The 26384-nt window shown below is 35.9% G+C and overlaps 2 protein-coding genes across 2 annotated transcripts; one reads left to right on the top strand and one right to left on the bottom strand.

The window, feature by feature from the left end:
* Positions 1-23470, bottom strand: LOC116295780 (uncharacterized). The gene is made up of 20 exons (XM_031703707.2): positions 21603-23470; positions 17390-17565; positions 16160-16366; positions 15236-15359; positions 14482-14552; positions 14241-14324; positions 12685-12716; positions 11229-11916; positions 10560-10921; positions 8933-8995; positions 8135-8254; positions 6508-6633; positions 5889-5939; positions 5607-5690; positions 4821-4904; positions 4035-4145; positions 2543-2609; positions 2069-2190; positions 667-814; positions 1-564 (listed from the first exon to the last, which is right to left on the bottom strand). Exons 1-19 carry the CDS (start codon positions 23390-23392, stop codon positions 695-697), a joined length of 4482 nt encoding a protein of 1493 aa, XP_031559567.2. The 5' UTR covers positions 23393-23470; the 3' UTR covers positions 1-564; positions 667-694.
* LOC116295781 (tubulin-specific chaperone C) lies at positions 23422-26012 on the top strand. Its single transcript, XM_031703708.2, has 2 exons — positions 23422-23982; positions 24468-26012. The coding sequence occupies exons 1-2, from the start codon at positions 23527-23529 to the stop codon at positions 25023-25025; spliced, it is 1014 nt and encodes a 337-aa protein (XP_031559568.1). The 5' UTR covers positions 23422-23526; the 3' UTR covers positions 25026-26012.
* The last annotated feature ends 372 nt before the right edge of the window (positions 26013-26384 follow it).

Consider the following 26384-nt stretch of genomic DNA (forward strand, 5'->3'; position numbering starts at 1 on the left):
TTGGTATTTTAAACGAAATTGAAAGAAGCAGTCACTCTTTTAGATATTTTACTTTGCTGAATTACATTTATATCAATAATTGAAGTTTTCTTTATTCTTTTTTTATTGATAGCCAACAAATTACTATCAAAAAAATCTGTCTCGTTCAAAGTGTGGTGGTAAGGCCAGTAGATTTACCTCAAATGATAAATCCCGTATTGTCAGGTCTAATTTTTGCAAGCAATCAAAAAGCTGGCAGCTTTCGTAAATAGTGCTTTCTACAAGTGCTGCTCATTTACCTTTCCTGCTTTGCTTATTGTGAGTGAAAATATCCTTATAGCTTTAATACATTGCTGAATGTCAGTTCTCTATTATCATACATGCAATCTCCTACAATGGAACTTCAAAATACAGTCATATTTTCTATTAGCGATATTATGCCTTTTATACAATAACATGAAGATAAAACAAAATTTTTAAATATTTCTTTTCATAACTTAAGTAGTAAACATTAAGAGAGAGCATTAGTGAGAGCATCAGAAACTGAAAACAGTACGCTCCCTCCAGGACTTGTGACAGCTTTATCTAAAAGGCAAAAAATGAATGTTACTCGGTCACTGATCATACGTCTAACTACCATAAATGGCACCTCTCTTGCCCATTGTTATCATTACTATATATTCTTACCTTGCCTGGAGGAACTATTCTAAGATTGTTAATGTTCAGGAATTTTAGCATTTGGGTCTGTTAGAAGACTCCAGTCTGTCCCAATACAAAACCCGATTCTCCTTCGGTGTTCCATGTGTTTTCCTTCTTCTATATCGGCCCAACGAACCTTTAAAAGCAAAAGTCATCGAATTTAGTACTGATTCATTGGCTTTGCCGGACTAAGGAGTACAAGATGACTTCTGTACTACAGTATCAGAAGCACAGTCTTCACCCATCACAATTTAAAACAGGGTTCATATTTTAGACTCTGGGATCGCTAGAAAGGCGAACTTCATTGGAAAGTGACCCCAAGTGACTCGACATTATAGATCCATCGGGCTTTTTCCGTCAAATCTGTGGCAAACCGAATCGTTTTTATTTTATTTAACCTATTCTTACGAGGGTTAACTAGCTTATTTTGTAGAAGAAACTTAGTTATATTGGACTGTAGCGAGCAATCAGTTATTTGCAGATATTTTGTGGAAAAACAAGTCAATAACTACTTATCATTGGATGGGCTGCCAGTTTACAATTTTGATTTTCAATAAACCTTTTGAAATTAAGCTTATTGTCATCCCATTCAGACCACGTGTCTTTTCATAGAATATTTTTCTTTGTCTAACGGTTATGCAATAGAAGACAAATCAATATGGATATACAACTCAACCAAGGAACCCTATTTCAAAAAAAATGAAACGTAGTCTTAAATGTGAAAACATTTTGTCTAAGTTGAAAATGCCTACCGTATTTACTCGAATAAGCACCTCCCCCGAATAAGTACCTCCCCCGAATAAGCGCCTCTCCGGAATAAGCGTCCCCTTTGGACAAAAAAATTAATAAGCGCCTCCCCCGAATAAGCGCCTCGCACCTTAAGGGGGCGCTTCCTCTCGTTATAGTATACTAATACCAGTACTGTTGTGGTAGTATAACATTGATATTAAAAGAAAAGCATACTTTAACAGTTGTGTAAGCGTTTCCTCCCGTTAAACGAATAAGCGCCTCGCCCCGAATAAGCGCCTCGCACCTTAAAGGGGCGCTTCTTCTCGTTATAGTATACTAATACCAGTACTGTCGTGGTAGTATAACATTGATATTAAAAGAAAAGCATACTTTGGCAGTTGAATAAGCGTTTCCTCCCGTTAAATAAGCGCCTTCCTCGAATAAGCGCCTCCGAATAAGCGCCTCCGAATAAGCGCACCGTTTTAGACGTGAAAAATTTAATAAGCGCCGGGGCGCTTATTTGACTAATACGGTATTCCCTTTTTTTTTCGATTTTCATTTTCTCCTCCAAAAGGTCCAGGAAAACCTCCCGCCACGCATAAAAACCTTAGTTAACCCATGCAATGACACTTGATCCGCTTCAGCTATTGTATACACGTACCCTCTTCTTTCCAATTCTCATATCTTCTTCCTTTTCATCGTAAGGATCCTCGTCATCACTAAGTGTAAGGGGAGGGGAGGCTTCTCTTCTTCTTTTTAGGGGACGTATTCCATCGAGTTTGTCTAGATAAAGAAAATAACAGAGTTCTGACCCCAACTTAATGTTAATTCCACACTTAGGTCACGTTTCCAAAAGCCGAGGTAAGAATGAAAAATAAACGAGGAATTATGCAGATCGTTGTTCAAACAAGAAAGAAAAGGCCGGCTGTTTTTCTATGATAATAGTCTTCTGTAGGATGATTCTTTTGAGATATTTCACCATATATTACACAATCAAAAGTAAAAGCAAGCGTCCTTGAAATTAGAACGGATTAAATAACGTGAAATGTCAATCTTGCGCCTGCAACATGCAGTGCACCATTCGAGTTGGAACGCAAGGATAGATGACAATCGTGCTATATTGATTGGTTCTTACTTAGTTGTGCTTCCGCTGAACTGTCCACGTCATCCCACTTGCTTCTTTGAGGTAGCTGTATCCGAGACTGAAATAGCAGTGTATTCATGAAACATTTTTTGCACGGTTTCTAACACATATACACACCTGATATACATACTACCATGTCAATTGGTTCATCTTGCCGGGAAGCCACAATGCACAGTACGACATGTAAGCTCACATGGGACTGCACATGCACATAAAAAACTATATCTACGCATGATTCCAATGTATCTCCAGTCTAATTCTCAACAATAAATAACGACATATTGTAGTAATGACAGGCATATTAACATGCGTTTAAATGACATATTCAACAAGCAACACTCAAATACGTAAGTTCCAAAATTAAGAAGGTATTTTTTTAGTATAATTCTCTGGCCAATGGATCTGCTTTCCGGTCAAAATCTTTTATACATTCGGTGTCGTTCACCCAATGCAAAATAACTATTCATAGTTCCAAGTATCACTAATATCAATAGGCTACTTGGATACCATTTTCATTTTATTAGAATAAGCAACTTTGCTTGTTCTAAATCTTTTTACTTTTTTTCAATTACCTTCTTTTAAGTAATAATATATTATTTTCGTTTGATAATCTTGAAAATCAAAATGGAAGCAAAAATGTCTATTCTTCGATTGCACGTTACGTCATCGCGGCCATGTTGGTGCCATTTAACAAAAGATTTCTCATTAGCATCCATTGTTAACGGCAACACAATGGCCGCCATGTTTTTGTCTTTTGACTCTCTTGGGAATGCTTGAAACCTATCAATAGTCTGACACTTAACATTCCTGTTCTGTCAACGACTTCTCAATGTTACGTGTCACATTTTAATGAGTTGATTTTAAGGTCTGGCCTATTTACCAGTCATGGATGCTATATGGAAAAGATTAAAACATCCAAGAGGTTTTTCTTATGTTTTAGAAGCTCATACATAAAACCAATTTGTGAAACGAATCGTTTTTTGATGTGTGATGACGTCATCATGCCTACGCAATTTATGACGTCACATTTCAATCAAAATTGAAAAAACAAGCGTGCATTTGGTCGTCATTTTTCATAAACTTTTTAAAAAAACAATTGTGCATTTGGTTATTTAAATTTTTTTCACCATTTTCAGCTATACCATACTGTGTAAAACCGACCAAATGTAGCTGTTTTTTTATTTTTTAATGAAATATGACGTCATAAATAGGCGTGCTGACGTCATCACACATATCAGAAAACAATCCAGCTTAAAACTAAAGAAAAACCTCTTACAAATTTTAAACCTTTCCATAGCAACCGCGGCTGGTGAATAGGTAAGACCCCCCTCAATGTGTTACTGTGTTCACTTATTTTTGCTTCAGTTTCTTGTCAAATTTCAGATGTGCAATCCAAAATCTAGTCAATCATACCTTTAGAAGAATTCAAGCACTTCTTCTCTTGTTTGCTGTGGAATAAAATAGTCATATTGTCTTCCCCTACCTTAAATGTTCCCTCTTCCTCTTCTTCCGCGTTATCTTCATTGCCTTCAGATTTGCCTAGTTCCTTTGTAAGATTTGGAGATGTAATTTCGTCTGCAGTTTCCATTTCAACCTAATAAGATAATAAATATACCATTATATGTGACTGTGTTTTTCAATCAATGTTGTCAAGTCTTTATATGAGTTGAAACGCCAGTCAAAATACTACTAGGAACCAAAGTCGTAAGGCCTTGCGCTTCCAACAGGTTCTCAACCTCTGATGTAACACTCGCATTCATTTTATTTGCGCTAATATATAATGATTTATGAATTATGAATTACATAGCGCCTTTTCTATATGGATATAATCAAGGGCGCTTTACATTGAGTTGTTAATGACAGATTGCTTTTATGCAATTTACAAGCATGAGAGATGGTTAGTATAAAGTGTAGGCACTGAGGGTGGTCACTGCCAGGATTTCTTTACGTCCTCAGTGGTTCTTTTACGTCCCTCCGATATTGGTTAGTAATAATGAAGTGTGGAGAGACGGAACCGCCATTTAAAGTGGTCATCCGAGCCATTTGAAAGTCTAACCATTTGCAGATGTGATTACAAAGGCAGCATTTTCTCCTCAGTTATATTAAGACCCTGAGTGTTGGTCCGGCGAGGACTCGAACCACGACCTCCCGCACGAAAGTCCGATGCTCAACCAACTGAATCAACCGGTTGGCGGTAGAACATATTACATATCACAGCTAAGCTGAGAGATTTATCGAACAAGCATGAAGTTGAAATATTGCCATTTACCTCTGTTATTACCGCATCTTGTAAAAGAGACCGCACATCCAGTCTCAGCATGTGGGTTGGACTTTCTTTCCATTCACTTTGGATCTAGGTTTAAAAAAAAACCCCGTTGGATTTCAGCACAAAAAAGGACGTCTGGTGTTCATTACTATGCAACTTAATATACAGTATGTGTCGAGTGCATTTTTAACTCGTAGATACGCGAAGCGTAGAAACGAGTTATTGTGAGGGGTCTGAATATGCAAATGTGTCACTCGCTCACTCGCTCACTAAGATGTTATTTCATCTAAAGCTGGTTCTATGAAACTCGGTCCTCCTTAAAGGGGCACTTGGATGAAAGTGGATAAAAAATTGGAAATGACTTTAAACTTAATCAAACGTATCTATATGGCCCCTATCGTAGCTAAGCAAAATATTTTCTTCACAGTAAAATGTCTCAGATAAAAATTATCAATTTTATTCAGCATCTAAATTGTGAATAAATGACGCCATTTACTCAACCCTATTGTTCTTTTCTCTTTGAACCCAAAATTTTTCAACTGCAAGTGGCTCCCAGGCGAAAATTTTCACTAATCTGGTTTACATAATCATAATTGAGTCAAATTATCTTCAAATACTTCAATTATTCGGACTTATTCGGAAAATTGGGGCGTTTTCATCCAAGTGCCCCTTTAAAGACAGACTCTGCGGTTTAGAACAACCTTTTCATGGGTTTTACCGATTGCGCATCCCTTTCTCAGCAAATATCAAATATTGTTATTCATAGAAACAACATTTCTACAGAATTACCTTGCTAATTTCTTCAAAGGTACGACCATGGCTGTTCCTCTTGGCACAAACGTGAGAATCTGCCGATAACTCAGCAATGTATACCTATTAATGATAAGAAGCTTTTAGAAACATCTGAATATAAAGCACATGCACAACTCAAACGCACTTCTAAGTAAAACAGTGACATCTGGTGCATCTGGTGCATCTGGTGCATCTGGTGCATCTGGTGCATCTGGTGCATCTGGTGCAATGGATCTTAAGCATACAATAACCTCATTGAAATAACACTGGGCAGCATACCTCAAATCCCTTCTGCTTTGCAAGACTCCAGTACTTTTCAAAATGTTCCACCTTTAAACGATAATAATATGTTAAAAGCAAATAATATTATAAGAAAAAAAATCAAACAAACAAACAAACAAACAAACAAAAAAACATCCAACACCCCACAAGCTGAGTCATTTAGGTATAACGATTATCATTTTGGTTATTAAGCATTACATATATTGCTGTTAAACTCAACTCTTGAATAGCTAGCTGCATTGTGCATGAACGGCTCAGGCGTACTCGCTAGAACCCATTAATGATCATTGAGTTGATTATTTAATCTGAGTTCACATTAATAGAACAGCAGACTCCATACTTAACAATAAATTCTAAAAAAATATTAAAATTCTTAAAGCTGGAAACATAATGAATAGTCCCCTTCACAGTTCCCTACGCCATCTTGAAAGGTAACAGTGCCTTTGCATCAAAGGGAGACGAACGGTGAGCATGCAATGATAGAGACCTTTTTTTAACACCTTGGACAATTATTCACGTGTCTCTATCATTGCAAGCTCACTGTTCGTCTCGCTTCGATGCAAAGGCATGGCTACCTTTCAAGATGGCGCAGGGAACCGTGAAGGGGACTATGTACCTTGTTATTAATGGCATCCACTATGACAACAGGAAAAAACCCATCTTCAAGAGTCTTGGAAAAGGATTTAAACATACTGGCTCTGTATGAATCTTCCATTTCAGCTTCATATAGATACTCAGTAACCTAAGTATTCAGAATTGTAAATTATATCTTCTCAGGCTAGAATAATTGAATGTGGAAAATGAACAATCTAAAGGCGCTGAAATACGAGACACAAAAACGTCCAACTTGTCGCGCAACATTGTTGCGGTGCAAGTTCGAAAACAACGTTGCTCGTTTTACATCCTATCTATCCAACTTGTCACGCAACAAAATCTAATGTTGCAAGTTGGGACTATCACAGTGATATTCTGCACGCTGATTGGCTACAAGCTACATAATTCAAGATGGCGGCCGCTTCTGCACATAAAATGTTGCGTGACAAGTTGTACGAGTGACGAAAAACGAGCAACAAATCGCAAATTTGTTGCAGAAAGTTGAACCACGTTCTACTTTTCGCAACAAGTTTTCCCAACTTGCAACATTAGATTTTGTTGCGTGACAAGTTGGATGGATAGGGTGTAAAACCAGCAACATTGTTTTCGAACTTGCACCGCAACGATGTTGCGCGACAAGTTGGACGTTTTTGTGTCTCGTATTTCAGCGCCTTCAACAAGTATCTCTAACAGGGCAAGAGCGCGAATTGAAGTAATCCAAAGAAGAAAGAGTTTGCAAGACCATTTTCAACTTGTTAACAAACACAGGAAAACTGATGAAGGCAAGAGACCACATACTCATTAAAGCATCACGTGAATAACAAAGGTCACGCATCAACTTGACGGCGGGCCACAAAACTGAAAAATGCAAATCCAGTAAATTTAAGAAGAAAGTTTTATAGTTAAAGTGGAGATTAATCGATTTTATGAATTTTCATTGAAAAAAAATTTCATAGCAATGCATGATAATACTCGTGTTCTGGTATCGTGGCCCGTCAAGTTCCTTAAATTTGAATGCGCACGCGACCTTGAGAAAACGCCGTCTATAAGCCTTTTCATAGTTTAAGAATCGATTCCACTGCGCTTGCGATTTTATCCCGAATTTCTCACCTTCTTTTGTCTAAACCTTCTTTTGTTCTTAATTAAACAAAAGAAGGTGAGAAATTCGGGATAAAATCGCATGCGCAGTGGAATCGACTCTTAAACTATGAAAAGGCTTATTGTAAGTTCATTTACAAAGGGGTTGACCAAAAAGCTTCCATTTTGTGGAAACCCTGATATTGACCTTGGTATTCCTTGGTATTGTTTGCAGGAACACCGCTTTTCAAACAGTATGTGATTTCTTCACATATAGTCATTTTTAACCCATTCTGCTTGATTACTGATGACAACCAAAAAGAAAACTCGCAAACAAATCCTTCTTTTTCTTCTTCTTCACTATAATTTTAGAATTATTTATTGTTAATTTTTGTTAATTATGTTTAAGTTTGGCAAGTTTTACACAAACTAAATAGTTCTTCCTCACAGAACAATCTATCCCCCAATATTCCCTTAACCAAAATTAACGCATTGTTTCAACTTGAGCGAAGGATTAAAAACGTCTAAAAATTCAAGGAATTTATGTCCACGCACTATATTGATATCGTTACCTTCTTTTTAATTCTTTTTCCAGTATCTGGGTCTTTTTCTTGCTTCTCAACCTCAGTGAGGAAATAATCATCTAGGCTAATGATACGAGGCGCATGTGCTTCATTACATGCTTCTTTGTCCTATATTAGATACAAGAATACAAGACAGTGCAAAAATTAGGCAAGTCAAATAACATTTTTGACTTTTACCCCTGATATAGACCAAATTCAAAACTCGCACCGATGTCAGGCTTAAGTTGTGAACAAAGGAATCTGGCGTGATTCGTGACTTTTGAATCACGCCAGATTACTTTGAGTCACGCCAGATCCCTTTGTTCACAACTTAAACCTCACATCGGTGCGAGTTTTTAATTTGGTCTATAGATCGATATTAATTATATGCACTAGAAATCAAGAATTGAAAAAGCTAGGTAACATCAGTTATTGATCTATCCACTGTGAACAGATTTATATTCTATAGTTAGAGGTCAAATTGATGATCCCGTATGTAATTTTGAATTTGTAGATTTTGGTTGTCTTTTTTCTCTTCTTTTTCTTTCTTATTTGCTTGGGATCTAATATGGATACCGCTCTGGGAAGACACTTGTTTTATGACCTTGGATCTTCAGCCTAATGTTTTTATCCACCCTATACTATATTTCTGCTAATGCATGCCTCTTCAATTTGTCAAACAATAGTATACAATTTATAACAGGCATAACTAATGAATACCTTAACTAAAATAATTGATTTGCAAATGTGATCAAGTCTTACTAATGATATTTGTTCCCTCTAATGAGCATGACTATTCATCTTTACCTTAACGAGTCTTGCAACATGTGTCTTTCCACTTCCAGGTAGGCCTCTTAGAATAATGACAATCTGGTAAACAATAGTCCAATGAGATTATGAGTTTTGCAGCAAAATTATTGTTTTGATTTAAATTCAATATACTGTAGTTTTTTGTCATTAAAATGTTATGGGGGAAAAAAACAATATTAAAGGGGCACTTGGATGAAAATGCCCGAATTTTTGAAAGTCCGAATAATTGAAGTATATGAGGATAATATGACTCAATTATGATTATGTAAACCAGATTAGTGAACATTTTAGCCTGGGAGCCACTTGCTATTGAGATATTTTGGTTCAAAAGCAGAAAGAACAATAGGGTTGAGTAAATGACGTCATTTACTCCAAATTTAGATGCTGAATAAAACTGATAATTTTTATCTTCACATTTTACTGTGAAGAAAGTATGTTGCTTGGCTACTATTGGGGCCATATAGATACGTTTAACTAAATTTAAAGTTATTTCCAATTTTTATCCATTTTCATCCAAGTGCCCCTTTAACAAGCAATAATGAGGTGACTTTTCAACTACTGAGAGTTTGATTTAAGCCAAGAACTTGCACATGCTCCAAAAATACCAAAATACAATGGCAACCTTCAAAAAAATATAATTCAGTAACAATACACATTTAGAACTTCAAGAAGACAAAACCCTGAAAAATTGGCACAGGACTAACTCCAAGATTACATTTAAAAAAAATTTGTGACAAAGTTAATATAAAATGACATGGGCCATGATAACTTGAAGTGTATATCAAGGATAAAATTTTAGTTTCAAAATCACATATATGTGATTAGTGTAGTAGTATGGTTGCAGTATTTTTGTATGTAAAATTGTTTTTTAGGAGATATAAATATTTGAACAGTATCGATATGCAATGAGATGACGTAAATTCTAGACTAATTTATTATACAAAAATGCTGTTGTGGAAAGTACTGTTGTTTTTTCATTTGCAAATCATACGTATAACTGAAATATATAACTTTGTACCCTTTTAGGTTATTTTCAATTCAGAACACTTGTCCTAAATTACACTTCAAAACGTAATCCATTCTGGAATTTACGTCATCTTATTTGCATATTGATATTTCAAATGCTTATTTCTCTGAAAATACTGCAACCACAATACTACACTATTCATATATAAGTGATGTTGAAAATAAGATTTTATCCTTGATATACACTTTAATGTAACAATCATAATTTGGGTAACTTTTGATTACCATGACTAAGATTTTTTTCATACACACTTTCTCTACATACAATTCTTGGTACTTGCTTGTTTTAATTCGTGATTTAGAATTGAAATCAGCATTAAAATTGGATTAAAAGGAATTGTGATTCAAAACTTTTTTAATGCATTTTTTCAACAGTAAGTAGGCCTTTGAATCAATCAAACTAAACAGTTTTAAACATGTTAGGGATTCATAGTTTTAGACAAAGTATGCTGTAGCTTTCAAGAGCCTTGGTACTTGATGAATTAATATCCAAATAATTGCAATCAATTTTGAAACAAGTATGCTGCAACATGGATCAAAACCAAATAATCATTGCTTATGCTCATAGCAAAATCTCAAAGAAACAGTGTTTGCTTACTCTATCAGGCCTTGAATCTCTCCCAGGTTTATCTAAAATAGTTTCTACAGGAACAACAACTGCTCTTGGTTTTTCATGTTGAACTGGTTCTCTAGTAGGGTGATGATCCTGGTATCCAACATCCTCCTGATGACTCCTCCATCCTGGATGTATGTCATCTCTAAAACCCCGCACCCTATCACCATCCTTTCTATCCCAATAGCCATCTCTTCTCTTGTAGTCTGGAGGATTATCTCTGTACCTTTGTCTATCATACATAGGAGATCTAGAAGGATCTACAGGCGGTGACAGGCTCCTTCTATGGTGCCCATAATCCTCACGATATCTGTCTGATTGGAGATCAGCAAATGGTTGATCTCTCCCTAAAAAAATGTTATAATTATTATTATTACCAAGTGTTTTGTAAACCTAAAATAAAAAAGCCTAGTTTTAATGCTTTGGTTCATTAAAAGAGCTTCAAAGAACAGGAAATGATACTAGTTAGTCTGTCAACAAACACTAGAGTTATAGTGAATTTAGGGTTTTTAGGTCAGATCTCCACTAAATTGACGATTATTATAACAAAGAAATTATTCAGCTCCTTCAGTCCCAGTCAATATTGTTCTGATAGTCAAGTCAAGATAGATTAGTAAATAGCTCAAGTAAATTATTAAGACAACCAAAACTTACTGTTGCTCCAATCTGGTTCTCTTGAATTAGGCCAATAATTTTGTCTTCGTCTGTCTTCCCACTCTTTTCGTCTGTCATAATCGTCTGGACGAGGTGACAGTGGTCTACTATACCTATCCATCTGCTCATATTCACGTGAGTGAGGAGGTTCATTTCTTAATTCTTGATCATAATATGGGCGGTCTCTCATTTCCCTCGAAGGGTATCTTTCCCTATCAAATTCTTGTTCTCTTCTGTATGGTGGTGACAAAGGTGGCCGGCTTCGATCTTCTCTGTAGGGAGGGTAGTCCCAGTCACCAGGCTGTCTTTTCCATCTCTCATCTTCATACCATCTAGCATACTCTTCATCTCTAGATGGATGCTGCCGGTCCCTTTCACTGGCCCAATCAGGTGACCTCTCCCGATTTTCTCTCCAAAGTCTTTCTCTTTCACTCTTTTCCCATTCTTCCCTATTTTGTGGATAAGCTCTTCCTCTATCATTCCAATGTGGCGGGGGTTCTTCTACTGGAGGAATCAGTCTTTCATCCCTACCTACATAATCCCTATCCATGTCATTTCTCCAGCGCTGCCAGTCATCATCATGCCACCTATCTGGTTCTCCTCTTCTTCTATCTTCTGGGTACCTTCCCATTTCATCTCTTACTTGCTTAGGAGGAACATAATTTTTAACCTCGACAGAAGTAGAATCCTGTTTCAATAAAACAAAACAAAAATAGTAATAATTAGAGTTAAAAGCCAGTGTCTGATCCACTGTAGGTTTGCAAATCAACTTCTAAATATATTCCAATTGGAATCCACTGGAAGAAAGCCACTCTGTGGAATCCACTGTTTGCCCCATTATTTATTTTATCATTTATTTTATTTCTTATTATGCAAATATGAAAATATACTCTGACATGCATTTTTTTCAAAGCCATGCAAGTCTTTATTGTAAAAAAAAGTCAGAGCCACTTTGTCATTTCTTTGATTGAGCTGAGCAAGAATTAACTTGCCTTTCATATGGACTTGACCTAAAAAGTGCTGGAGCAAGATAGCTTATGAAACACAGGGTGATTGCCCTATTTCACTATGACGTCACTGTTCGTTTATGTGGGGGATAGAATCACCGAATCCAATAGAAATATCAACAATATTTGCTCCTAGCAAAACAGCGTAATCTAAAATGGCCTGGTTTTCAGATATAATTTGTGTTAATATGTACTAAAAAATATTCTGAGCGTTTGCTGGCTATTCTACTTCTCTTTGTGGATTGATACGTGTTTTAAAACAATTTTCAGTGAATTTGCGTTGATTCGACCCCCTCCGACGACCATGATCCTTTGCATTTAAACAATAGATTGTTTTGATGTGACGTCATAGTGAAATAGGGCAATTAATATATTGGAATCAAGGTCCAAATGTAAAAACAAGAAGCAACCAAACACAGTCCAATTAAGAATGAGGAAATCCAACTGACCTTTGAAATAGGTTGAAGCCTTTCTTCAGTATCTGTTTGTAGAAGCAAATGAAATTTAACAGCATGCTATCATAAAATGTATAGTGATTATCTATTCTATTTTCCATTTAAACTTGCAAAGCATTCAATTATGTACATAGTACATATACTCAATCAAGGCAGTGGGGATTTAAACTATCCTTGTATTGTTTGAATTGTGGTTTCTTTACAATAAAGTCAGTACTTCCAAGATTTGAACACTGAACCCAATTAACTCTAATAATTAATATGAAAGCAAGGGAACATCAGCTACCTAAAATTCTGGTTTTTCGTAGTGGCACTTTAAGAAAAAAATCATGATCAATCCAGTCAATCAGTAACATGTATATTAATATATAGTTGTGTTATAATGATGTAATGCCTGTTGACTGCAAAGAATCAAACCGCCCTTTGGCAAACTTGTGGATACTAGTTGAACTTTTCAGAGATTGGGCTCCCTGTGTCCTTATGCTTGTTGACATTCGGAGGGTTCAAAGTATTTCGCTCAATTTCATATCTTAAATGCTCAATTTAGCTGGTAAGATGATTAGTCATCCTTTTATTTTCCTTTTAACACATACTTTGATAAGTTCTTTGTTATTTTGTTGAGTTTGGAAGCGAATTCTGTGATGAATTGGAAAAACATTGCGTTATGCGTTACTACTTATCTTGACCTTCAAGGGTCATCACGCTGGCTTACAATCGATTTAGGTTCACATGAAACACTTTAATTAAATTGTGAACTAAGCCAATATTTTATAGAATTTTTTTTGGAAATACTATTTCTTTTGACTTCATTCAAGTCTGTAAATTACTAATTATTTATTGGAGTGAATTCTCGTTAGTCTCGAGCAACATCTATTGGGTAGATTTGTACCTTCGCAGTTAGATACAAGAACATTGCTTTGGCTGTTTGTGATGTCCAACGATCAATCTACGTACATAAACGTTTCTGTTTACTTTATCGCATCAGCAAAAAAAGGTGTGACTCATTGGAATTTTAGTTTTAGGCGTTAATCGTATTATTTTACTTCAAGTTGCATCTTTCCTTGATTCTTTTGATAATCTGAAGATGAAACTAAGTGCGAGTGTGCGCATGTGTAGAGTGGGTCCACAGTGCTAGAAAGTATCCCACATGAAACTGTTCATTTCCTCATATAAATAGCGAAAGTAGTCTATACTGAATAAGAGCTTTGTGCTTGTTAGTGTCGTGTAACGTTTGTAATCAGATGACGTAAGACGAACAATATACGTTTAATTATCGATCTGCTAACATCTTAGTGAGTGAGCAAGCGATTGACACATTAGCATATTCAGACCCCTCACAATAACTTGTTTCTACACTTCGCGTATCCACGAGTTAAAAATTAACTAGTCAAGAGATTAAGGTGTTTTTGCTGCTTGGATAGTTATTTAAGGATGTGATCTATGTTTCTTTAAATAAATGTTTCTCAGAACAAAATCCACGTGGAGCTTGGAACCTTTTTTTCAAGAAACATTTGCTTGAAGAAACATAAATCATCACTGTATCTTTTTACCAGCTATTGGTTTTACATAATGGCTACCATCTCCAATGCCAGGAATCTGGACATCCTTTTTGCTAAAGCTTCCAAAGCCACCCACTGAGTGTTGCAAAAGAAACACAAGATAATTATTAAGATATGATCCACTAAATAAATCAATAAGAAAAACAAAATAAACAGCTTTGACATTTTCATTCACATATTATAATTATTATGTTCAAAGACCAAAAAAAGCTAATCCTTAATTAAAGCAAACCTTTCAAATCAGTTCCTGGAACTCCATCAGGCAAGTCTGAATGATCAAATATGCAGTCTTTCGATGTACAACTGAAAGCATGAATTGGGTGAAATATATTAACTAGAGTCATAAATAGATTCAGTGGCAAACCTAGGGGTGGGTTTTGAGGGTTGCAACCTCCCTATGAGAGCCATCGTGATTTATCTAATTTTTTTTTTCATGGCAACACCAACAGCATCGCAAGTTTTATTAAAACAGGGGTGCCGAACATATTTCACTCGCTTTTTTTTCTATACGCTGTGTGCAGCAAATAATCATTATCATAAGACCTACTTCTGTTTGGGAACCCTGTGCTACTTTCCTGCCAAACAATTGGAAGTACCTCAATCAATGCTACAACTCCCCCTTTAAAAAAAATTCTGGATCCGCCCCTGAGATTTCTGCAGTGGTAAAATCATTACAAACTAAAGCATGATAAAACTCAGAAAAAAGGACCATACTAGGCAAAATATATATATATATATTGTAAAATACTACTAGTCAGTATTTGATGTATTCGTGTCTTTTTTTAAAGATAATAGATGGGATTGACAGGGGAAAACAAAATTCCATGTAAGTTTGAAAATGGTGCCGGGAACTGTGAATAGGCCAGCTACTGAAAACTACAATTTTCAAAATAGTTTTTAATCGAAAATGACTCAATTAACCAGCTTTTCTTTGTTCTATTATTTAAGTAACTTTAAATCATTTTAGGAGGAAAATGAAGGTTTACCTCTTTCCTGTTGTGCAAGGTGGATGTTGAAATTTACACTCAGCACCATATCTGCAGTTTGGAAAAAATCTGCATGGTACTGACTTCAACTTTGAACTAGGTACTTGGGGTTTCTGCAAGTCATCTATTAATTAAGAAAACAATTGCAAAAGATTTAAAATATATTCCTAGCACCACAACTCACATAATTTACATGCATCACATTTTATAAAAAATAGTGCCATCACAAAACAGATCACATTATCTTAATTTACATTTCTTGGTATTCATTTTTTCTTGTGTTTTTCCAGCAAGGACTAGTTCCAGTATAAGAGCCCATGCATTTAAAGATTTGCCAAATATAAAAAAAAAATAATTATGTTCCTGATTTCAATTCTTATCTTGATCGGAAGTAAACACAGAACTCTGTTAGAAAGCATGATTTTCATTGATTTTATTGTACTTCCAGAAAATTGTGCATGTGCCAAAAAATGGATAATGAGTCCTCCTTCTTTGCCACAGGCCAGAAGAAATGCAGGCTCTGGGTATGGAATTGCTTTTCCAGGAATTGAAAAAAAAACTTTAAGAAATAAAATTAATGTAATCTTCAAGCTCAACTAAATTATCATGCTTAGCTTAATTCTAAAACAAAAAGCCTGTAGATGCTAACCATGTATTATTAGCATTTATACATTTAACAAAATTACTGCAGTTTTACAGTGCAAACTACTGTAACCGGGGCCACTTAGAACAGTTAGACAAGAGAACCAATAAAAAGGTAGAATTGAATCAATGGATTCCAATTTTGGCTAGTATAGGGAAGTATACTGTCAGCAAAATAGCAGACACTATAAAATAGCTGCAAAGTAGGTTACCAATCATTGATAAGTATGCCAGACAAAATTAATTTAGCAGTCTAAGAAGTTTGGCAAGTCAGATGTTTACCTCTCAACTTGCCCTTTGTTGATTGGTCAGTATCCCCTCCCTGTTTTACATCTTGCACTGGATGTTCAGAAGATGTCTGAGTTATAAGTTGTTGATTGCTTGGAGAACTCTGTGATGCTACATTATCAGATGATGTGGGCTGAGTCTTAGTGACACTTGTATCTGGTATTTGTTCTGCCTTGATTGGTTTTTGAGATACAGGATCAGCTATGATTAAATAATACATATATTGGTTTATTAATCATGAAAATCTAATAAATATGGACGTACATGAGTCTAAATCTATAGGCTGTCTTCTAATTAAAAGAAGTAAAGTAAAAAAATGTTAGGTGCTTAATGACGCTCATGGGCAAATGCAATGTAAATGTCCAATAATTTCTTAAACTTTGCCAATTGATAAAACAACAGAAAACACACAAAATAAGCCCAAAAAATAGTGGGTTACCATGCAATCCTGTGACTAAAATGATTTTAAAATCATTTTGTCACCTTTTATTACGAGTCATCAAGTGGTGAAAAACAAATTTTTCCTGTGAGGGTTTTCCCCAAAGTACGTCTCGAACAAAACTGAGCGCCCTTGCACTTAAACTCATGTGTAAGAAAGGCTGTGTGTGAACAATGCCCATGAATTGAACCTCCTCATTGGCAAATGCAAAGTACATGTCAATTTTCTGAAATCCTGTTACTTGTTAGAACAATATAAAACACACAAAATAAGCCCAATAGGAGGGGGTCAATTTGCAATCCTGCAAATGAAATGACTTAGAAGTCGATTATTTTGGCATAAGTCGTAATTAAAAAACTTTTTCATGGATTTTTTCTATAGCACACAGCCAGAATACTGTAAGAAGAGATTACATTAGATATTGAGTGTGATATAATAAATTATGAGGACCAATAATAATAAAGGCTGCATTCTTAGGAATGCGTAGTTCCAGAAAAATATCCTAACCCCTCTCCCCTGGAGGAATTTTGAATTTCTGAGGGGTGGGGGGTCAGAGAAAAAACAAAATTACAAATTTCTATGTTAGAGAACTGGAATTTCCAGGGGTAGGAGAGTATTTAGAAACACATTGGGGGGGGGGGGGGGGGTATAATTTCTGGAACTACACATTCAATACATAAATATTGATATTTCTGCTGGAGGCATTTTAAATTTTACAAAATTCCAGTAGAAATATAACAGCATGCAACAATTTCCAAGTATTTACGTGGTGTAATGAATCTTACCGGATTTGCTTTCTTTATGCTTCTTTTCAAGCTGTGCAAGTTGCAAAAGCTGGATTGATTGTTGTTGCAAAAGCTCAAGCTCTTGTTTTGGGTCCAACCTTTGTAAAAAGAGTCCTGAGAAGGCTGAAGAAGTTGTTGATATGGCTGTTGTTAAGGATGTTTGCTGTGCTTGTGAACTGTAGCAAACCAAAAGGCAAAGAATTGTCATATTTTAATTACTGTCTTCAATCTAGCATAGGGTAACATAAAGGATAACCTTAGGAATAAATTCTGGTTCAATGTTGATTGTTGCACTATTAAAAAACTAGTGAGTACGCCCTGCAAATCAGTGTCTTTTCCAACTTGTAGAAAAGCCACAAAAAAGCTAAATATTCTTGAATATTACTTCATATAATTATTTAAAGGCAAACTTTTTGAAATTGTTGACCATTCACATTTAGCTTAAGGTTATTTGAAGCTCTGCTCTAACTTCACTTTTATACTGTTCTTGCTGGTCATTTGTGACAATCATTGACGTTGTGTATGAATGATATAGACCAGAGTCATCTATGGAACTGAGCAGTTGAGAACCATGCTATTGAAGAAATGTGTAAAACCAGGATGCTTTTTTCATTTTCAAGAAAGCAGCATTCTCAAGCATCTGAAGGTCTTCCTTTTCCTTCCTTTAAGTTCTATATGGCTTCAAGTTGTAAGTCTTAATCATAAGGTGATTCTGGTGAATGTATCACATCTTTAAACCCTTGTCCTTCTCGTTTGACCTGTTTGAAATGTTCAAAACCATTGGCAAACACCAAGCTAGTAAAAAGTGCATTAGCTGCCTTCAAGACATTCATCTCAAGTGTATTGACTCAGATTTTGAAAGAACGCAACTTTGTAGTCTATGCTCTTTTACATCTCCAGGCCCGTAGCTAGGGGGGGTGCAGAGGGTGCATTCGCACCCCCCCCCCCCCCCCCACGCGAGCTAAAGGTCCGCTTTTTAAGCAAGTGAGATTTTGGCTGGTATGATATTTTCACGTAAAACTAAGTAAAAAAAAATCAATTTTACTTTAATAATTTATCTATACCTATGCATCCTATGGGACTTTTAAAAAATAAAGTATATGGTTGGTCCACTTTTTGTAAATTAGCACCCCCCCAACAAAAATCCTAGCTACGGGCCTGCATCTCATCAAGCCAACAGAGACAACAACAGCGATAACAACAGTGTGAAGAGTTTTCTACCAAAGATCTTAAAAGACATGACCTAAGGTTGACCTTAACTGTGACTTTTTGGCAAAGTGAGCTATTCCGGTTGAATGTAAACAACTCAAAGCTATTTTCAAGTCTTTGAATTTCACCCAACTTATTTCTGAAGCTGCATGCATTACACAAAGATCAAAGACTGTATTGGATTTGATTGCAACTAATATTCATCAAAATATAGGTCTATCTGGAGTCCTATCAGTGCAACCATAACATGGTCTTCTGCAAAGGAACGTTAAATCACAGGAAGGCACCGGCACAAACAAAATTGCTTAGGAACTATGCAAATTATGATCCTTCTTTGTTTTGTCAAGATCTAAATAATGTTGATTGGAACACTCTAGAGATTTCTTACAGGGATACAGTTAAGTCGTCCTATTGTTTAAATGAGCTATGATCCAGTTTCAAGTCTGCCTTTGTTTGCTGACTGTCACGCAACTATTATTTTAAAGCGTGTGCATGACTGGTGACACGGATGACCAGTGATATCAAAAGGGACATGCGCCAGCATGACTACAGTCTGAAGAAAGCTAGAAAATCTAATAAAGACCAAGACTGGTTGAATAATCGCACTGCCAGAAATCCTGTCACCAAGAAAATTAAGAGAACTAAAAGTACGTACAATAAAAATCTTGTGGAGGATAACAGTAATGATCCAAAGCAGTAATAGCACAAAGCAGTAATAGTATAAAGCAGTAAAAAAAAAAGTTAAACTAAAAATTATTTAAGTGTATATCAGCATACATCAGTACATTACATAGATTAAAACGAGCAGTTAAGTACGTAATTCATCAGCAGTACAAAGAGTAATGGTCCAAGGATTGAACCTTGGGGAACTCCAGATGATATAAAGCACAGGTCAAACAGTTTATTTTCCATAGCAACAACTTGTTTATGATTGCTCAAGTATTCCTGAAACCCCTTTAGCTCAATATGAGCAATGCCAAAGGATTCCAGCTTCATTAGGGTTTGGTGGACCACTGTGTCAAAAGCCTTTCGTAAATTGATGAAAACAGTTCCAGTCAAGAGTCCTTGATCCATTCTCTGTCTTCTTGAATCAGTGATTGATATAGCTGATGATTCAGAGGAGTGATGCTAATTCCAGAAGCCATGGTTGTATGGGCTTAGTAGTTGGTGCTTACTGAGAAAGCAATATAGCTGGGAATGAACAGCCCTCTCTAAAAGCTTCCAAGCCACAGGCAGCACAGAAATGGGACAATAGTTATTCAAACTATTTCTTTTCCTTTTTTGAATAAAGGTGTCACCCTAGCACATTTCCACTCATCAGGAATGAATCCAGTAGTCAGAGATGCATTGATAATGTTGGTTACTGTAGCAGTTTAGCAACAATCTCAGCTGAGTCAATCAAAAGACATGGGAATATGTTGTCTTATCACACACAGGGCAAAATTACTTGATGCTGATTGGCTAATGAAGGAGGACTTTTTTCTGTAATTCGGGGCTGAATTACCAGAAAATGATTGGTAGATCAGTTGCCAACGCTCATAAAATGTAAAACTTTTCTTTCAATTTTTGCAAACAAAATGGCTTCCTGTTTTGGATTAGCAGACAAAGAAATCATGAGAAAACTAAAAAGTTCAAAGCGAAAATGAGAACACTAGAAAGAGTACAGGTGTTTGGATAAATGTTTTCCGCAAATGGGCCTTGGAAAGATCACTCAAGTAGTCTCAAACAACAACAATACAACTTCAATAGCTCCAAATGTGACTTTGAACGCCATTGCTGGAAATCATAATTCAGCAAAACAATATGTTACGTTTGCCATTCTTTCAGTTGAAGCACATTTTTTCAAGATTTAACAATTCATTCAGCGGGAAAATTGCCAAATAATTATTGTTTAAACTAAGTGATCGATAATATTCTTTTGAACAGGAGAAAACCTTAAAGTATTGTTGTCTAAAGCTAGAAGATAGAAGAGGGCACATGTAATGAAGAAACATGTTTGAATTCTGAATAAAATTCTTTTGAACCATATAACTATATTTGATTTGATAGTTCAGAATAAATGACAAAGCACGGGCAATTTATTGATTTCAAGATGGATTTTTTCCTTGAATTTGGTCCTAGATCTTCGCTTCGCGACTCGTGCAATTTCAAAACTTTGAAAACACTCATGAAATTAAAACTTCATTTTAATAATAATAATAATAAATTATGATTTATATAGCGCTAATATCCCCATGGTTCAACGCCGCTTCAATGTTCAATGTTGCAATTTTTGGAGAGAAGTTTTGGGAAGACCATAAAGTAAAGAATTACAGAAGTCAAGTTTTGAAGATATGAGGGCATGGACAAGAGTTTCACATTCATTACAACTCAAGTATCTTCTAATTTTCCAAATATTATGAATATGAAAGAAGCAGGTCTTACATACGGAAAGTATCTGATCTTCCAATGACAGAGTCTAATCAAAGATGATGCCAATGTTACGAGCTGATGTAGATCGAGTAATAGTAGAGTTCGAAATTTCAAGAGATACAATGGGTGGTAGAGGACAACGAGGGTTTGATAAGACAAGAATTTCAGTTTTGTCCTTATTAAGTTTCAACTTGTTGCAAGTCATCCATCTATCAATTTCTGAAAAAACTCGGCCCCATACAATTACCTATACTAATTCACTAGACTTTTTAGTCTTGAGTTTCTCGAGATTGGTTTCGATCAATTTCTATGTGACAGCCTCAAATTTAAATGGTGGTGTCCCGGGAGAAACTTCTTTACGTATTTTCTTTTAAGTATTATTAAACTTAAAGTTGTAAACCTTAAACCTTTCAGTATCACATTATTACTTTTCATATGAGGTTCATGTGATATAGCACAGATAGCTTACCAAATACAAAATACAAAAATAATCCCAATATATAGTACCATGCCAAGAGAATGTGACTATTAAGCCATAATTTAAACAAAGAATTTCATAACTGAAGACTACTGTAAAACCTCTATAACCTACCTTTCTGTTTGCTGTGTTGTAACAGCTTCTGTATTAGTTGATGTTGGAATGGCGGCTTTAGTACCTTGAAGCCACTTTGGTAATGGCTTTGTATCTTTTGCTGTATGTTTTTGTTGTTTGTTGGCTGATTCATTCACCTGTTTATTTTGTTGTTTGTTAACATTTTCTTGAAATCCTTGCTGTTCTGGTATTTTTTCCTTGTTGGAATCTTGAAGCCATTTTGGCAGTAGCTTTTTATTTTCTTGATCTGGCACTGGTATTTTTGCATCACCTTGTAACCATTTTGGTGTTGATCCTTGAATCTCAGTAGTATTGTTTTTTTCTTTTGACTGATTCCCTTCTGTTTGCATCCATTTAGGTAGCAATTGTGATGGGTTATTGTCTGTCTTCTCTTTTACGAGTTCAGGTCTTGGTCTTCCAGCACTAACTTGTGTTGTTCGATTAGATCTGACATTGGTTTTTTGACTTAACCACCCTGGTTCATTATACTGTTGATTTTGCTGCCATTGATTGGGCCCTTTTCTTTCTTCATGTTTTGATGAGTCTGCAAAGTTTGGTTTGATATTTTGATAGCCACCCTGTGCACTACTCTCTTTTATTAGTTCTGGTCTGGGTCTTCCAGCACTAACTTGTGCTGTTTGATTAGATCTGATATTGGTTTTTTGATTTAACCACCCTGGTTCATTGTACTGCTGCCATTGATTGGGCCCTTTTCTTTCTTCATGTTTTGATGAGTCTGCAAAGTTGGGTTTGTTATTTTGACTGCCACCCTGTGCAATATTCTCTTTTACAGCACTAACTTGTGTTGTTTGATTAGATCTGCTATTGGTTTTTTGACTTAACCACCCTTGTTCATTGTACTGTTGATTTTGCTGCCACTGATTGGGCCCTTTTCCTTCTTCATGTTTTGATGAGACTGCAAAGTTGGGGTTGTTATCTTTATTATCAATCCTAATTAATTCATGGTCTTGATTTGAAAATTTACTGAAAGACTGATATTGCATGGAAGGAAACTGCTGGTGTGTTACTGTCTGCTGAAGAGCTTGACTTGAAAGATTAGGTGAGGAATTTTGCACCGTTTGACTATGTGTTTGCTGCCCAGGTTGATTTGGAGTTTGTTTGGGAGCTTGAGATTGCAAACCAAAGCCCATTCCCTGTGCCTGTATCATCTGCTGTTGTTGCTGCTGCTGCCATTGTTGTACTTGTTGTTGATATTCTTGAAATAATTTCTGGTCAGGATGATTGGCATGTTGTGCTTGCCATTCATTGTACTGCTGTTGCCATTTTTGATACTGTTCAGTGTACTTTTGATTGATATCTTCCAGTGACAGCTGACCACCACTATTATTAGCTACATTCATGGAAGGAAAATTCATTGGGGGAGGATCAAAACTTGTAGAGCTTGAAGCAGTTAAAGAAGACTTGCCAACAGCATCATTAGATTGTAAGTTGGTAGGAGCCAGTTGTTGGAATTGGTAAGCACCATCAAACGGAGTTTGATATGTTTGGTTTATCTGAGTCTGACCTGGAAATGTCGGGTTAAAAACTTGTGGATGGCCGTGAGCTTGACCGTACTGCGCTTCAGGTGCAACATTAGTATATAAACCCACCATTGGCTGTTGTGACAAAGCAGTAGTGAATGTTCCGCCATATTGACCCGAAGCGGCTGTGTGTTGGCTCGATTGGGCTTGGATGTTATAAGGGTAAGCCGGGACGAATTGGACTTGCTGTTGACCATATTGCTGCGGATATTGTAACTGCTGTTGTTGTTGGTACTGAAAGGGATTCATCTTGCCCCCTTTATATGTAAAACGACCACTAAAGATGTTTTAATTTTCGAAGACATGCCTCGAAGTCCATCTTGAAAATTCTATGTCGAGGTCTGGTGCCCAGTCCGTCTCGTCAACTTCTGTACACCAAAGGCATGGGCACTAGGAAGAATTTCAAGATGGCGGACGTTCGAGAAAGACTCGCCAGGAGAAACGAAGAACGATTACAAGCAATCGATGAGCGAAAAAATCAAAGTGAATCCCATTTAGAGCCCGAAGAGAACAAGGATTTGTTTAAAACTACATTTTCTCAAGGAAGGATTGAGCTTGAAGACCTATTAAGTCAGTGCCGAAGCATAGTAGGTAATGAAGATAAAGAGGTTATTGCTCAGCACTTTGACAAACTAGCTGAAAAATATCAACAGCTGCAGAAGTTTTTGGCGGACTCATCTATTTTTTTGCCGGCATACGACGTTAAGTTATCACAAGATAAAATAAATGCCCTCCAGCAAGCTATAAGCGAACAGAGAGAAAGGCTTTTACCAAAGAAGAAATTCGCCTTTCGAAGTCGCAAGAAACAGGCTGACGAACAATCTATTGGACAAAAACAGGTAGGCTTAGCATGTATAATGCCATCAGGGTCTGGGATTGAGGTTACATGTCAACTACCAACAAGCCATTATAGAATCATTCCCTTGCCGTCACACTTTTGTGGCTGCTATTACTCGTTTAAGGGACCGGTCATTATTTATAGGGGAAGGGGGAGGGGCTGGTGCAAATATGTCGTTTGTCACCAATTTTTATGCAACGAGAAGAGGAGGGGGGGGGGGAGGAGTAATATAAAATTATAAGCAGAACACTCTAGTTGAGAAGCACTCCCTCCACAAGTTACAAGGAACAGAATTTTTCAACTTACAACAAATTATTTTGTTACTAGACAAGTTTGTACACAAGAGGAAAAAATGTGCAGCATCACTTTTCAACCTGTTCTGCAGCAATGTTACAATGTTTTTTAATAAATGCATATGCTCTTATTATATCTATTATTTCAATATTTTAAAGCTATTTTGAAAATATATTTCTTTCTGACTTATAGAATCTTGATGATGTGGATAGTAGTATACAAAAATCCATGGATGATAATTTCTTTGGCCAAAAGTCATGTGGATTTAAAGGTATAAAGGAGCAAGATCTGAGAATGGAAGAGACACAGTCAAATCATCAAGACGTTATATTGTCAGATTTAGAGAAGTGCAATGTCAAAATTCTTGGTCTCCCATCAGCACTGCATATGAATCAACTCAAGAATTGTACCATAATCTGTGCACCAGTATCAACTGCCATATTCATTGATGAATGCACAAACTGTACTTTTGTACTTGCTTGTCAACAATTGCGTGTGCATAAAACATCTCAAAGTAGCTTTTATTTACATGTGTCCAGTAGAGCCATAGTAGAAGATTCTACTAGTGTTGGTTTTGCTCCATTCTTGCTGGAATACCAACAAAAGGAAGAACACTTCAAAGCTGCTGGCCTAGACCCAAAAGAAAATAACTGGTCGTTGGTGAATGACTTTAACTGGTTACGCAAAGATGAACATTCTCCTAACTGGTTCATAATAGATGAAGAGAAGCGTCATAACTGGTCTTTTTGAATAGAGACAATATGATTTAGACTTCTAGAGAATTAATGGTGACCTAAAGTGACCTCATTATTGAAGAAAGGACATTCACTTGAAAATGATTTGATTGAAAAACAGTTTTTAAATTTTAAGTTTTCTTATGCAAGTGAGTTGCTAATTTAAAGCTGCTTAATAATAATAATAATAATAATAATTACATGTTTTACCAGGGTAAGCTCGTCAGCAAACAGCTGTTATCAAGGAGCGCCCTGGGGGCAACAAAAATTATCAACAAAATAATAAGATAATTAAATATATATATACTGTAAAATACTAAAATGTTAGTAAAATCAATACAATTCATTAAAACATTTAAAAAATATCTTTGAGATTAGACTTAAATAATAATAAAGAATTAATCTCTTTAAGAGAGCTAGGTAGACTATTGTAAATGATAGCTCCAGAATAATAAAACGTTTTCTTGGCTGATTCAGTCCTAACTTTTGGTATGATAATATTTAAACCATTTTGTCTAGTATTATAGCCATGTGAGACATAATTAAAGTAACCATTAAAAATCTCAGGTGCAATGCCATTTAAGCACTTAAAAATAAAAATAAGCTTATGAATTGAACATCTATTTCGAAGACTCTTCCAGCCCAATTTATCTATCACCTTATCATGGTCTAAGCTACAATCCTTTAAAATTATTCGGCCAGCTTTCGTTTGTAAATGATCTAAAGAGACATTAATAGAAGCAGCCAAATTGATATTCCATGTAAAATCACAATAATCTAATTTTGGTAAAACCATAGTGGTATAGATTTTGTTAGCTGCATACGTAGTGAGACTATTTCTCAATCTACTCAGTAAGCCAAGCTGACTTGAAACTTTCTTTATGAGTCTGTGGACATGTTCTTTAAAGGATAGCGATTGGTCTAGGTATACTCCTAAATACTTATAAAAGCTCTTACGTTCAAGAATATCGTTATCTAAATAAACATCAAAGTTTAAATTAGAGTCAATTTGATTAAGTTTCATATGAGTTCCAAATACCACATATTTGGTTTTCTTGGGGTGGATGTAGAGATCATTTAACTTTGACCAATCAGCAAGGTTTTTAAGCTCGTTGTTTAGCTTTTGAGTTAACTGAGCCATGTTTGGGGCAGAGCAGTAAATAACGGTATCATCAGCATACATCAGTATTTTAGTGTTTTGTAAACAATTCGGAAGATCTGAAACATAAAGAGAAAACAACAAAGGGCCTAATACGGATCCTTGTGGTACTCCAGAAACCATAACTTGAGGATCTGACAATGAACCACCAAGAAATACTGACTGGGTACGATTTTTAAGATATTCGGCCATCCAACGTTGCTCTTTATCACAGAT

This window comes from Actinia tenebrosa, unplaced genomic scaffold, assembly GCF_029948245.1.
Source record: "Actinia tenebrosa isolate PJP-AT-01 unplaced genomic scaffold, QUT_ActTen_1.0 PGA_scaffold1__47_contigs__length_23844297, whole genome shotgun sequence".
NCBI classification, from domain to species: domain Eukaryota; kingdom Metazoa; phylum Cnidaria; class Anthozoa; order Actiniaria; family Actiniidae; genus Actinia; species Actinia tenebrosa.

Excerpts from the sequence above, each read along its gene's own strand:
- LOC116295781 (XM_031703708.2), top strand. The coding sequence starts at position 23,527 with ATGGGCACTAGGAAGAATTTCAAGATGGCGGACGTTCGAGAAAGACTC. Across the intron at positions 23,983-24,467 it reads AATCTATTGGACAAAAACAG|AATCTTGATGATGTGGATAG; the intron begins GTAGGCTTAGCA and ends TCTGACTTATAG.
- LOC116295780 (XM_031703707.2), bottom strand. The coding sequence starts at position 23,392 with ATGAATCCCTTTCAGTACCAACAACAACAGCAGTTACAATATCCGCAG. Across the intron at positions 11,917-12,684 it reads GGCTTCAACCTATTTCAAAG|GATTCTACTTCTGTCGAGGT; the intron begins GTCAGTTGGATT and ends TTATTGAAACAG. Across the intron at positions 4,146-4,820 it reads AAGATGCGGTAATAACAGAG|GTTGAAATGGAAACTGCAGA; the intron begins GTAAATGGCAAT and ends TTATCTTATTAG.